The 15,751-nt window shown below is 38.5% G+C and overlaps 1 protein-coding gene across 2 annotated transcripts in view; it reads left to right on the forward strand.

The window, feature by feature from the left end:
* The window catches only part of gpc5a (glypican 5a), a 206,854-nt gene that overhangs the window by 131,580 nt on the left and 59,523 nt on the right, over positions 1-15,751 (forward strand). For both annotated transcript variants that reach the window (XM_057831213.1, XM_057831224.1), the window contains exon 8: positions 6,717-6,876. In XM_057831213.1, coding sequence (XP_057687196.1) covers positions 6,717-6,876 — 160 coding nt within the window. The remainder of the gene's footprint in view (positions 1-6,716; positions 6,877-15,751) is intronic.

Here is a 15,751-nt window from a genome sequence, read left to right on the forward strand (position 1 = left end):
AATTTTCTAAACTATCAACAAAAAAAAAGAAAGTTGACTGCGACGACCGACGCTTCAAGGATAGGTGGAAATTGGACTATTTTTTTCTCTAAAATAGGTAACAACTGTGTCTGCCTCATTTGCAAAGAGACAGTCGCTGTTTTTAAAGAGTTCAATGTGAGCCGATATTACCAAACAAGAAACACTGACATGTACGACAAGATTACAGGAATGATACGCAGCGACAAATTGAAGCAACTTGAAGCTAGTTTAATTTCACAGCAGCAGTATTTCGCATGAGCCCGAGAGTAAAAGAGAACGCCACAAAGGCTGGTTGCGAGATTGTTGAAATTATTCATTTAAAAAAAAATAATACAGCAAACGCGACACAAAAAATGGCTTGCTAAAATTTGCTTAAATATATTGTTCTATGTAAAGGACGTCAGCCAAGGTCGGCCCCCCACATTTTTTCCACACCAAATCTGGCCCCCTTTGCAAAAAGTTTGGACACCCCTGTTGTAAAGTATTAGAATGTACATGTATAACAGATACCAAACACTGAATGCTGCAACAAAAAAAGAACAAAAAAAAAAAAAACGCATATGGCTAGAGTGTTTTGGCTTATCTATCAGTATGTTCCGTGCCACGAAATCCAGTCTAAAAACAAATAACAAAAAAAATAATAAAAAATAGTGTAGTCTAATTACGTGTACAGAATAACCAGCCTTTGCAATAACCATGACACCCTTGTATTATTGTGCTGAGCCACAACAGTAACTCATTAACATATACAATGCAAAATATTCTCTCTTTTCCTGTGATGCATCATGAATTTAAATGTCCAATTAGTGTCTTCCATTTCCCTTGGTGCCACAAAAAAAAAAAAAAAAAAAAATAGCGCTGTCCAGCAAACCCATGCAGCTAATACGGAATGTTCTTAGTTGTACTGCTTTACTAAAAGGATATTTTACAGTGTGTTTTATTTTTTTTTCTTAAGCAACAAAAACATGTAATAAAATATTATTCTTGATTATTGTTCACTAATAATTATTACAATTAGAGTTGGGCATCGAACATCGATGGGATCCTGGACTAACACTCTGATGCTTCTGGAAACCGTTCGAATTTTAAAATTTCGATTCCATGTTTCGGTGCGCTGACCGCCGATCGGAAAAAAATAGCTGCCAAAAACCTTAAAGAAGCCACATGAAGCGTGTGTTTGTGCATTGCAACTTAATTTCAACCATGGACAGACATTGTGCGGCGACGCTCAAAAGTTTTGCTCAACAACTTCACAAAGAAAAATGACCAGACAGCTCAGTGCAACATTTACAACATTTGTACATGTATCTAAAGTGTGTAGTGGCTCCCAGCTACTTTACCCCTACGTAAGGACTTTTTCTCGCTTTCCTTATTTTTATACGTTCAAGCTTCATCTACACCCAGTGAACGTGTGTTCTCCACTGCTGGAGACTAGGGATGTCCCGATCCAGGTTTTTGCACTTCCGATCCGATACGATATTGTTTTGCACTTCCGATCCGATACCGATACTGGCCGATACCGATACCGGCCTATCTGAGCATGTATTAAAGTTTAAAGTTATTTAGCCTCCTTACTTAGTTGTCAGACTCATGTTGAAAAGGGTTTTAGTACTCTTGATAACAACTAGCCAGCTGAATTAGGTGAGTTTGAATAACACACAACGGTTGGTAACAAGAAACTGACCTGTTTATTCAGTGACAAACACAAAACATTATAAATAACAAACAGAAATGGCATAGTCAGTCAGTAAAACGTGCAAATAATATTGTAAACTGTCTTAAAAAAGCAAAACACACAAACAACCTCAATGGAAAATCCCACAAACCCACCAAGCTATTCGATGCTTTTCATGTTTCATGCATTAGTTACAATAATTGTATAAAAAGCCTCTCAGGTTTAAATAAATGACTATTTCAGCATCAAGTTAACATTTTAAAACAGTAAATAAAATACTCAAGTCCCCATTCTCTATCAGCAGCTTTAAACTACATTCATTTAATTTTGCGAATCAACTGTTAAAAGTTGTTAAAATTGCTCCCGTTATTCCATCATATCCCTTCTGTCTACTTTCGACATGTGAAAGTTTTAAAACTGTTTTGAAGATAGATTCAAGTCAAGATTTTGCCGATTTTGGAGTATTTTAGATAAAAAGTTAATTAGGTTCGCTTGGAAGGTTCACAACAGCCTACTAGGGAAGTCTTCTACTTTAAGATGGCAGCTGTTTACTAGCGCATCTAGTTTTCAATACTTCAATGTTGCTAACAGAGTCGAGTCTGTCGTGTAGCATCTAGTTCTATATACATATGATATCTATTATCTCCAGTAAAACGACGTTGACGTAGTTTGTAGCGGCTGTGAGCAGCAGTCAGGTATTCTTGTGTTTTTTATCCAGCGGCATGAGTTGAGCTAAAGGCGTGAGTTGAGCATTGGCATTACCCGGGTCATGACAAGCATGATGTTTACTCTCGGGACGCAATGCGGTCAGTTTCTTATTGCGTCCTGAAGACTGTGCTGTGTATTAGTTCCGCTTTACTTGACATATTTCAATAATCGGAATTTGGATGTTTGTGAATCGTTCTCAAATCTTCCACGGCCGAATCGCTCAAGGATGTAATGACGGCTGGGCATGTTGTACCATGGTTCTAAGTGTTGGATGGTGCGTCTTTACTCACGAGAGATAATGGCTCGTCATCTACAATGAATTCTTCGGCAATGACTCTTGTTATTCCCTGGGCTTTGGGACTGTCGAGTGCCAGTTTGTCACGCATAGCAAAAGTTTCTGCCAGTGTTGGTTGCGTAGGACCTTTCTTTTTGTCTTCGTTTTTCTTAACATGATACTCCTAATATTGTTTGTGGTGGTATTTCGCTAAATGTTTGATTAGGTTGGTTTTATTAATTTTTTTTTACAGCTTTACAACCACGCTTGACTTTATTGTGGCATATGTTGCACTCTGTCTCTACGTCTTTGTTGTCCTTTAAGGTGAAATGATCCCACACAGCTGACATTTTTACCGATAAAGTCTCTCGGTAAATTGGGAGACGGTAATGTAGTGTGTTGAAGGTTTGCCATAAAATGCGGAACGGATTTTAGGGAAACCGAAACAAAAACTGGAATGGATCATGTAAATCGGTCCGCTGGAAAACCCGGACTGGACTTTCAAAAAAAACTGGAATGGAAGTCTGGAACGGAATTTTTCCGTGTCGGCCGATCCGATACCGATGCACATTTTTTTGCCCATATCGGCGTTCAATCCAATCCAAATATCGGATCGGGACATCTCTACTGGAGACCTGTCCTGAACGCTCATGCTTACTGCCTAAGAAGGCAGAAATGATCATTTCCCTGAACAAAAACTGTTTGATTTTATACTGTACCCGCTGCTAATCTGGACTGGGTTTTACAAGTTTTTTTTTTTTTTTTTTGTGTGTTTGTTTGATATTCTGCACCAGGTTATCTTACATATAGGAGCTTAATAACATGTAAAAATGCCTGCAGCATAAGACACTCTAAAACATTGGCAAAAGAAGATGTTTAAATGTTTTCTCCGTGAGCTTTTGAAAAATAAACATCTTTCTGAAAGTGCCCTCCTGTGGGAAGAAACTTCATCATATTCAAGTTTAAAGACTGATATTTATATACAAGTTAAAAATAACCCTATGAGAAATTCATAGTTAATTGAAAGTTCATATAATTTAAAAAATAATTGAGAAGAAATGAATATAAACTATGCAATTTTTTTTACCCTGCCTATTAAAATAATCTGAATTGAGAATCGTTTGGAACCGGAATCGAAACGTGTATCAGGATCGGAACTAGGCCTGTTGCGATAACAAATTTTAGTGGGTGATAAATTCTCTCATAAATTATGGCGATATGCGATATTATTGCGCGCCCCCCCCCCCCCATTTTTTTTTAACCAATTTACAATGACACAGTAAGAATACAGTATATATTAATAATATTAAGTAATATTAAGTACACCCATTTAAACGTAATAAAAGTTTACTCAATATCAATCCTGCACAGAAACACAGATTAAATGACATGTCTTTTTTAAGAAAAAATAAAATTGCACTTCAATAACTTAAGCATTTAGGCACAGAGGTATAAGGTTGTAGTAACACAAACAATTGTACTTTAACAACAAGAGAAAAATACATTAATTAAGTAGCAATAACAAAAATTTGGCTTCACTAAGGCTAGGTTCATACTGCAGGTCTTTTAATGCACAAATCCGATTTTGTGTTATGTCTGTTTTTTTTGGCGTGCCCGTTCAGACTGCCTTTGTCCAGGGAGCCCGTTCAAGTATCACACGTGCACACTAGTTCGCAGTCGGAGAGTCAGCAAAGTGACCTGCATGCGCAGAAGCATCAAAATTACATCAAATCAATCAAATTACACATGCTAGCTGTATGTCGTGATCAGATTTTGATTTCCAAAAAGAGGACGCAAATAACAGACATCAATAATCCCCAATTAGTGTTTTATTCAAAGTTTATATGGACTGATAGAACGGATACACGCAAGCACATAAGCCTTGACTTGTGTGCATGACATGACGTGGGTGTGCCAGTTTGCACCGTCTCGGCCATGTAAGCAATACTGAAATATTGCTCATTCGGCGCATAGACTAAAAATCGAAAATTGTCAGGCTTATCCTTTTCTTCATTTATTTTTTTATGACTGTGGTCAAGCCTGCTTCTGCATAAAAGCAGAGTTTAAGCTAGAAGCTAATGCACAGCTACATCGCTCCCGTCCTGCCTGCCGCTTTCACTTTGCTGACATCATTGCTGCATGAATTCTGATTCAGGAGACTTGAAAGTTCAGACCTCCAGCCACATTCTGGAAAAATGTGTCCCAGATCGGATTTAGACCACATACGAAAGTGACCCAGATCGGATTTGAAATGGTCCACTTCTATGCGACTTGTCACGTTCAGACCGTCAAGTTAATTCTTCGCTTGAGTCGGAAAAACATGAAAAAAAACGGATTCGTACATTAAGACCCGCAGTATGATCCTAGAAAGTGTCAAACAACGGTCTCATTTCTTCAACAATGTAGGGGACTACACTTTCCGTGAGGGAAAGCCATTTTGCACAATCTGGTTTATATTTCTCAAATCAAGCGATTACCTCTGTAAATTTCGATTGCCGTGACGAGGAAGGCTCCGCTTGTTGCGATGCAGTTTTCTTACCAAGCAGTGAAAACTAAAGAGGGTGATAGTGTTTCAAATGAGCATGTCGATTGGTTGTGTTGGCCCTCTTTGTTGAAAAAACCTCCAAACACATTCTGCTGAGTGGTTCATCCTTTTTTGGTTGCCTCGCCATTTTCATTTGGTTTAAAATCAAAATATTCCCACACTGGGACTGTGATGTTTGGCTTGGAAATCTGCATTTTCCATCCATTTTTGTCTTCCTAACTTTGCTCGCTCATTGCTGTACGCCGACAGTGCGCTCGGTTCCGCCTCTCCCCGTTGAATGATGGTCACACAAACTGAAATGTATAAAAACGAACCTACTAGAAGTCAATAAAACAGAGTGAATTCTCGTCACAGCATATTGCGCTGTTGGTAATAAGGAAGCCGAACTTTTAACAGCACGTCTGCCGTACATCTGCCGCTTGCGCGCGCGTGCACGCATGTGAGGCAATAAATCGCAGCGGGAAAATTACCACCTTCATTTTCATTTACCGTGCGATAAATGGAATTATTGCATATCGCGACAGGCTTAATCGGAACCGGAACCGTTCGAATTGAAACGATGCCCAACCCTAATTACAATTATAATAGAGGAGTGAAATGAAAGCTGCGATATGAAGACTAGATGAAAACGATAGATTAAAAGGAATAATTCAGCATTTTTTGTTAACATTTTCATTGTGAGCTATTGAGTTATGTCTTCGTGATAATGAAATAGAAAATGTCCCATAACTGTAGGAGCCTAAATAATCGTTTAGTTAATTATTCATGTTAATTGTGATTTATCCATTTTAGTTCCATAAAACAAGCTTGTGACGTCATGTTTGACGATATATGCGGAAGGAACTTTGTGTGGAAGAGTTTTTTGACATTTCTCTCCACTCTCTCGATAATTTTCTATTTCTCTCTATGTAACGTTCAAAGTGGATAATTTTTCGTTTCCTAATTATTCTCTCAGTTTTGTTCTTTTGTTTACGTTTTGGATATCGCTCTGTGGTGTCGCTTTTTGTTATATTAAAGGAACGAACTCAATACGAGCAGTGAGAGTCTTTTTTGTCGCTGTCCAGCGTGCTTGTGAGGAAAATGAACAAAGAGAGCGACGAGCTGGTGCTTTTTACGTTTTGGAACCTACAATAACTAAATGCTATATGACATTTGAACGGAAATATTTGCCAACAACGTGAAATACATAATGTATGCCATCTCCTAACTTATGGTGAAAACACAGTAAATGATACCCTACTGCACCTCATTTGAAAAGCATTGTGGCTATACTATGCTTTGACACATCATTTTTCCTGCCTATTTTAAAAGAAACAATTAGGGCTTCTGCTTTCTATTATTTAAAGTTAAGTTGACACTAGAAAGACAATATTTTTTGGGTGTTTACTTGTAGAAAACATTAACCTTTGTAGAAACTCATGGATTCATGTAAAGAAGACAATATGAGGTGAATGAATTTACCTACGAATATGTATCTATGCTTGTACCTATAGCTGCTTCAGGGAAAATCCATTCCTAAACTGGGAACTTTGGACCAAATTGAAACAGGAAGCGGAGATGCAGAAGGACATTACAGCGGTGACTGTGATGATGAAGATGGCTGCGGAGGGTCAGGTAGTGGGGAGATCAAGAACATCCAGAAAGTGTACAAATGTAAGTCAAAATCTATCTTATTGTTAATGAACAGTATGCCAAAGTTAAGTGATAGATGCCTTGTTACCTTGATTAGTATTGCACCTTTAGTTTTTGCAGAGTTGGCAAGGTTAAAAAAAATGTGTGGCTGTTAATGTGAGAAAAAAACTGAAAATTGTACTGTCTATATTAATGAAGCATCAAATAATTCCACCTCACAGCAAGGGTACATCTTTGTAGCACAATTAAAAGTTAGTGAAGTGAATCATAAGTAAATCTGGATAATAATCTATCTTAATAAGAGTCATACCAGGCTCCATTTTATGACATATATAATAATAGTCATGAAAGATAATAGTTTCAATGGGAGCATTACAGCAATCAGGCCTGTTACTTACAAAATTATTGCTCCAATGACGATCAGTAGCCCCATATGTATCACAACGTTGTGACTTTCCTTTCTCACCTTCCTCACATCGCATGGACGCTTCCTCTTTCCTTTCATCGTTAAACATGCTAACCACAGGATTAATCATCCCTCCCATTTTGCCTATGGCGACAGCGAGGGTGGTGGTGGTGGGTGGTCATCCAAACAAGTCATTCTCGCTGTGTAAATGTTCCCCTGCGGCCTGACAGTCTGGAGGCTGCTGGAAACGGGGAAGCTGCTTAATGATGGCTCATCTGAGGCAGTGATGTGTTTCACTGAATTCTTAGGCCAAAGCAGCCTGCTTTAACTATTTATGACCTACTGTCTGTCTGGTTTGAATACACAAGTTGTAAATGTTATTAAATAAGACTAACGAGAAGCCACTGTTTCTCAAAGAATACAGTGTGGGGCTTCCCTTACTTTTAAGTGGGAATAGTCATCACAATTTGTCTGATGATATGCTAAATAGTGCAAAAAGCAGTTTGTTACAACATATTGCTCTGGTTGCAAAGCGAAGGTTTGTTCTGTTCTCATTATAACACATTATTGTGATCAGAGCAGCAAGCTGTGCAAATGTGCTCCAGCTGCACCAAATGATTTAAGAGTCAAATCATTACAGTTCTCTATATAGAGTGAAAAGTGTTTATTTTTGTTTGGGCTATTGCTAATTCCAAACTGAGAATTTGGAAAGTTGCTGCTTTTGTTAATGCTATTTCTCCTTCCATGGGAATACAGAAGTCATGGAGACAAATAAAATATTAATATGACTACACAACTGAAAATCTAGTAGGACATGTGGAACAGAAAATTCAAAACATTTGTGTTAAGCGGTAATACCAGATAATGCCTTTATTTTCCCTAAACGACTACGCAGGACAGTGAGTTAAACAGTGTCTGTGCATCAAAGCAAAAAAAGAGTAAAACTGCTTCTTTCACTGCAAGTGAAGCATTTTAAATTTCCTTTGATTTCTTTCTCTGCAATTATCTATAATCCTACTCTAATGTCTTTGAGCTTCATCAGTAGAACATTTTGACAACAGTATAGTCTGATAAGAAAATAAAAATGCGATAAAATCAATGCTAACAATAGAGGGCTAATTTGAGGGATTATCCTCATTAGACAGAATTGCATTAACACCAGAGCTGAATGAACTTGACAAGAAGCAACAAGAGACCATTGGAGCCGCGCATCATGTCAGCCAACATACCAGTGATCTAACTTGACAGTTTTCCCGACCCACAAGTCGTCAGAAATCATTACTTTACTAATAGATGAGAACTCTCATAGTCATTATTATATTATTATGTGCACACTCGGAAGTCATAACTAAATTATTTGTCCCTGAACAGGAGCACCTTGTCTGGTTTTCAGATACTCTCATCCAAGAGTTTTAGTTCTGCCATCTCACTCTTTCCTTTCTTCTTTTCTTCGGTAATCATGACACAGATGACTGAGAACCTTCACTAAATCATTACAGAAGTGGATATGAAAGGAGCTCTTCCTCATACACCCATTTTATAAGTGTGCCCCCATTTTTCTCTCGAGTGCATGTGAGGGCAAAGAGCCTCGCAAAAATCCTTAAAGTACCGCAGCTTATTGATGTACCAACAAAGTGACTGTAAAGTATTTGACTGAAATTGCTTGTCAACCAGTACGTATACAAAGTCTACAGTCCCTGTAAGAATTCCATGATTTTGTCATGGAAAGAAACAAAAATATAAATCAATCTTTTTTTAATCCTGCACCATGAAGAAAAATAACTTTTTGTTTTGAGGAGGAATGAGAATGTGACGTCACCTGGGTCAGCATCTCACAGTACAGCATGGCTTTATAGCATACAGATGGACTGCAGATTCAGCTGATTTTGCAGATTGATATGTTTATTTTTCGCATCACGTCAACCACCTGCGCTGCAGGGTTTTGTTGCTGCACCACCGAAGCCGGGGCAGGGAAATGACAAAAACCGGAGAAACTCCTGTGGCATAGAATATTGTTTGGGAAGTGCAAGAAGTCGATAGTTTTGACCATTATGGAGTAATTTTGCCATGTCGTACTGAATAAATGCATTTTTAATATTTGATTTTCCATTTAGCACAAGACCGTTATTTATCATGACCATACCATTTATGTAGCATTTGGGGAAAAATAATTAGATAAAAATAATATCATGTAAAAATATTGGAGTAGAGAGATTGAAACAATGATATTGTCACATTTTTCTCGTTCTCAATAATTCCCCCCAAATTAACTGAATTCTAAATCAGAAGAAATCGTGACCCTGCCGTCGTCATCCTCCAGCTGGGGACGTAAGAGCGCTATAATGACAGGCAGGGTTAAACGGCAGATGAAAAGACTATTTTCTCGTTATCTGCACTTTGCCAAATTGTTGTATATAGTGGAATCGTCTCAAAATATGATTCTAATTCACACAATAATGCTATTTGGGATTTTTTTTTTTTTTTTTTGCTGTCGCAGGCACTTTAAATAGAGCTAAAGCCAAAATAATTTTTTGCATTATTTTATCGGTGCACCCAGTCTAAACACAGTATTCTAAAATTGTATTTAAGGAATAATAAATGAGAATAGTGTTCGTGTTTGACGGACATTTGGTATATCGATGCACGTTCCTGCAGCTCCATGCAAATCCTTTATTACTACTGTAGTTAGTGGATTTTTAAATTTTTAATTTATCACATGTTCAAAGATTCAACACCGCTTTTTAACAAAGTTGTAAGCGTATACTGATGATAGCATTAGTGTTATACAATGTGTTGCTATTATTGGCTAAAAGCTAAGCTTTTGCTCAGTGTTATTCTTACAAACAATGTGTTATTTTCTCATACTAAGTGTATTTTTAAAAAATCTACTGTACTGTATTTGTTTTCAACTTGATACCAAGTTGCGCTAGGGCTGTAACAGATTAATCTTATTTCCATGAATTTCAATAGGGAACATTCATTTTGTGTCCCCATTGTTATAAAATTGACATTTAACATTGTCAAGGATGAGCGCAATAATGCCCAAAAAATTGATGGATCACTTTGAAGTAATGAACCACATAATAAGAACTGCAAGTCTGTATATGTCTGTGTAGTTTAGTTTATTTTGCAACATATTTAATTTTAATGTCTTGGCAATGCAGTTGGTTTAAATTTATAACCGTGTGGATAATCACTTGACACACACAAAAAATAAAATATGAGCTGCCTAATTATTATTTGGTTGAAGCCAAAAGGCCTTAAATCACATGGTTAAGCTGCTTTATGCGAGAAGGTTTATGCGATAAATATACACCTGGATTAACCGCATAAAATCAGTGTCTAGTTAAATTTAGCATTTATAACAGTTTTGCCACTGTGGCGTTTTATTGTACTGCTCCTAGTTGGAAGATCCTAACAAAGAAACATCACAAGACTCTGTAAGGTACTAATAAGTTAAAATTAATTAGACAAATGCTAATGTTTTCTTGCAAACATAAAGGAAAAGGCACAATTTAATCACAATTAAAAACAGTTATGAACAAATACAGTGGTACCTCCGCTTACGAACATCTCTGCAAACGTAATTTTTCAGGTAACGACACACCAACTGGAAAATATTGCCCTTGGTTAAGAACGAAATTTCAGGTTACAAGAGGCAAAAATCCTATACAATGCAGTAAATGATGCGAATGTATAGTGGTACCTCTTCATACGAAGTTAATTCATTCCAGGACAACGATTTGTAAGTCGAAATGGTCGTATGTCGAGCAGGATTTTCCCATAAGAATAAGAATACATTATAATTCCAATTATTCGTTCCACAGCCCAAAAACCTACACTAAATACTGGTGGTACTATTACAAATGGTTATTACACATAGCAAAACAAGTTATTAATAAAAAAAGGAATAATGAAGTAAAAAATAATAATAATTCCTGTAATAATGTAACAAAGCGGGTTCTGATGTGGCGGATGTGTTTTGCTTGCTGTTCCTGAATGCACCGCGTCGCTGACGTGACAGAGAGAGGGAGAGGTGCGGTTGATATTTTACTTTCTCATTCAATGTTTTGCTAAGAACACCATCAACTGCGGCGGATAGTAGGCGTGTTGTGTTGCACAAATTCTTAAAAAAAAAGATAAAAACCTGACGAAGCTGGGGATTTCTTTGTCAGTGTTGCCACAATAATAATTGTCACCTTAACTTATAAAGAGTGGCGAATGGAGGTCGGAGGAGGACCGTGGAGATCGTAGCTCGTACATTCTACGGCCATATTGTTGAGCCAGTTCACGGATGCGCACCCCACGCTCAAATTTTTCTATCATTTCCATCTTCATTTCAATGGTAACCTTTTTCTTTGTTTCACCACCTGCTCTAATTTTCTTCGAACCTGTGTTGATTTCTCTCACGAGAAAATCCGCCGTGCGTCTGTCTGCAGCGCTGTCATGTCGTCGTATTCTGAGCATGTTGTCGGATGTTGAAACAAATGGCGAATCAATTTTTACGTCAAATGTCGAAAAGACCATGTGTCAAAGCGATCGTTTGTCGAGGTACCATTTTACTTCCTGCTTTCTGCTTTTAAATGTCACGCCATAAGATCCTGCCCTATTGCTCATAATCTTTCAGATCATCATTCAGCAATGGGATTCTGCTCTCCTATTGGCCTGTTGTCAGGGGCGGACTGGTAATCTGTGGGTTCTGGAGGATCACAGAACGGCCGGTGCCCTGGACGGCCGGCGGCCGCCATTCATTATACATCACTGTTTTTGTCCCCCCTAGCCTCTGATTATCTACAGTTTGCATCCAATCCGACAGGTGGCAGCAATGCGCCTGGCTGTTCATCGCCAGTCCGATAGAAGAACGAAAGAAGCACAAAGTTGCCTTCATTGGTTCCTTGTGGAAGCAAAATGGCGACGAGCGTTAATGCCCAATATGGATGGTGGTGGCCAAAAAAGAAAAGAGAAGGGTGGCGCGGAGAAGGTTAGGGAAGAAAAAAATTAAAGAAACTGGAGAGCGAAGCATTAAAATGTCATAAGTTGACAAATATTTTCGCAAGCAGCAGTCTGGCTGCAACGGCCACGTTGGGTAACAGCAGCACAGCCCCGGCGATGGTGAGAGGGGGCAGCCGCTCTGACGTGCAGCCGGTGCAGGGAGAGAGAAAAATAGAGGGAGGAGGTAATGATAAGCTGGTGGAAGTTCGAGAGGGAAGTTCCCCAGACAAGCGCAGAGCAAGTAAAAAGGGATGAAGAGGGTCACTTGCTCGGTATACTGGCAATTATTATCCACAAGGTAGGTACATTTTAAATGAAATAAATGACAATTAAAGGGTTAGTGACAGCGAGTCGATGTACCCATTTGCAATCGTGTCAAGTTATAATATGCTAGTCCTACTATCACTCTCCTAAGAAAAATATTATAGCTGTAAAACAATGTATGCACACGCAGCAGCAATATTAATTCAGAAGAAATATAACAAAATATTAATAAAATGAATGGTTTTACTTTAAAGTTTAGGTAGTTAAATTGATATATATTTTTAATCATTTATATATCGTTTTGTTTTTTGGTTAATACTTTCCAATGAAGGTTATGTATACAGGATTTGTCTTGAAATGTTTATTGTATTTTCATTGAAATTTATTATTTGTATGGCAAGATTAATTATGGCAGGGGTCTCCAAACCGGTCCTCAAGGGCCACTGCGGGGCCTGGTTTTTCTTTCAACCGATCGAGTACCGACAGTTTAACCAATGAAGTTTCTGCTAAAACAAGCAGCACCTGACTGCAATCAACTGATTACACTTGTAAGACACCAGATTGGTGCAGAGGTGTTGTCTTGTTTTGTTGGAATGAAATCCTGTGCCCGCTGCGGCTCTATGTGGAATAGTTTGGAGACCACTGAATTATGGCATAAACAATGAAATCGTTTTATAGACAGAGATATATAGAGATATATTATAATCAATTGGATACATGAATGAATGAATGAATGAATTTACTGTCATCATCATCATAATCATTGACAGTTTCAGAATGTGGAATTTGCCCGAATACATAAAACTTGCTTTGAAAAATACATTTTCATTTGTTTATTCAGGTCTATCATAGAGCTAGTACAGAAAATGAACCCAACTCCAGTTCAGCCTTGCAGTACTTTGAGCGCCCCAAGTCAGACAGTGACAGTCTAGACATATTGTCTTCATTTTCTCTTAAAGTGCAAGAAATTGATGCATTTTACAATAAAATGTAAAAAAAAAAAAAAAAAAAAATTCTCCCCGAGGGTTGGGCGGTATGCTCCCGGACACCCCTAGGGGGTCTGTTTCCCTTCGTATAGCGTTTCTTGTGGGCTGGGCTGAGTCAAAGTCCAGGGCTGCTTTTTAGTCCCAGTCCGCCCCTGCCTGTTGTTGATGACGTTTCAATTTGGATGTAGCAGTATGATGACGTGATAAGCGCGACAGTGTTATTGGGCTGTTGTTAGTCGCAAGTTTCGCGTTTTTGTCTCCTGAAGAGTTTTTTTAAGCCCAAACACGGTCCACTACATTAGTAGCACATTAGAGAAAAGGTCAGCTTACATTTTTATGTCATGAAGAGGGAGATGGGCGATAGGCACGATCGATCTCGTGAAAGAGGACATTGCCTCACAATGGAATTTTCGGGATACAAGAGTACTTTCAGAACCAATTAATGTCGTAAGTAGAAGTACCACTGTAACTGCCTGATGCATTTCAGTTCATGATCCTATTCTGATTTTAACATGCTAAATAAAAATCCACACAAATCCTTGGCCTTTTGAATGAATAAATGAAATATTTATTGTCATCATCATCGGTATCATTGACAATCATTGACAATTACAAAATGTGATATGATTTGCCCGAAGGAAGAAAGAACCGAAGAAAAAGACAAAGGCAGATGGGAGGAAGCATATGCTTATCAGTTTCAAGTCCCCCCATACAGCTAAAGACACACAATCAGACATGGTACAGTTACATACATCACATGGCCACAAACTGTACAATAACACAATCAACAATCTGGGTTTACAATAACTCAGCGTCCAGTCAAGCAGCTCCATTGCGGTTGTTGATCACACAGCAGTCTCGTGCACAAGATTAGTGGTCTGAGTTTCAGGGCGTACAAGGTTATGGCTTTGTCATTGTCCCTGACATTCTAGCATCTATTTGTTGTGGGAACATTTTGTTGTGGCTATGTGTGTGGCAAAAGTGTTGTGTGTTATCACAGCTGGTGTGAGTAGCGACTCAAAATGCTTTTCTTATAAGTCTCTTTAAAGGGTACATTCCTAAGGTGTACTGTACATGGTGGCAAAAATTGCCGCACACAAAGATCACTGTAACAGTTTCATCAGACATGAATGTATGAGGAAAAATCAAACAACATGTTGTACATATTTTATCACAAGATTAATGTCTCCACAACAAAAGACAGACTTATTATTCGTTTTAAACAGTATCTTTTCCATATACTCAGTAAGCTGGACATTTGAATCAGGAGCTCGGTAGACACATCAGATAATTATGTTTTTACAATTGGGGATAAGGAGCTCAATTGTAATACATTCCAGGAGATTGTCAATCCTCATTGACATGTCATGTAGGATTTCAAACTTAAAATTTTCATTAACAAACAAGGCAACACCCCCACCCCCCTTAGATGCTTGATTCATTTGTGCCATGTTATATCCGTGCAAATTAAAGTCAGAGCCTTTGTTATCTTTAGTAGATAATCCTTAATGTGTTCAAAATTCTTGTAGAGACTCCTGCCGTTGATAGGTTTCAGCTTACCGTCCACATCCACGGAGTTGTTATACTGGTCCGTTGTGTAGTATTTACAGTTATCCAACATGCTATTGTAGAAGTTGTGGTCCGGATCAAGCTAATCATTTGGGTCATCATGGCACTCTTCAATCTGTTCATCCAGTTTTAATCGAAGTGTGGTTTCAGATGTCATCATGAATTTTCGAGTGGGGTCAGCTCATCGAGACTCCTTATAGCGTTAATCTTCATATCTTGCATCTTGATAAGGATCCTGCAGTCCGAGACCCAGGTGTTGGCTATTTTCCCAGCTTTCTTGAGTTGACGTGCTTTTCTTGCAATTTCGGCATTTCGGCGAGTCAAGTTGTCATTCAAAAAAATCTTCAACCCTTTCAGGTGGCGGTGCTGGTTAAGCAGGGCAGTCTTGGTCTTGTTGTCTGCCAGCTTCATGAGCACCGTCGCCGGTCCTCTCCCCCCAGATGGGAGCAGAAAGCAGCGACGGATGTCCAGCGGTTCCATGTTTATTCCATACTCTTTCAGCTTAGCGCAAGGGTGGGCAAACTGGTCCTCGAGGGCCGCAGTGGGTCCTGGTCTTTGTTCCAACTGACCCAGCACAGATAGTTTAACCAATGCGGTTTCAGCAGAAATGAGAAGCACCTGACTGCAATCGACTGATTACACTTTTAAAACAGCAGATTGGTGAAAAAGTGTCCTCTTA

Source organism: Corythoichthys intestinalis, chromosome 1 (assembly GCF_030265065.1).
Source record: "Corythoichthys intestinalis isolate RoL2023-P3 chromosome 1, ASM3026506v1, whole genome shotgun sequence".
NCBI lineage: Eukaryota > Metazoa > Chordata > Actinopteri > Syngnathiformes > Syngnathidae > Corythoichthys > Corythoichthys intestinalis.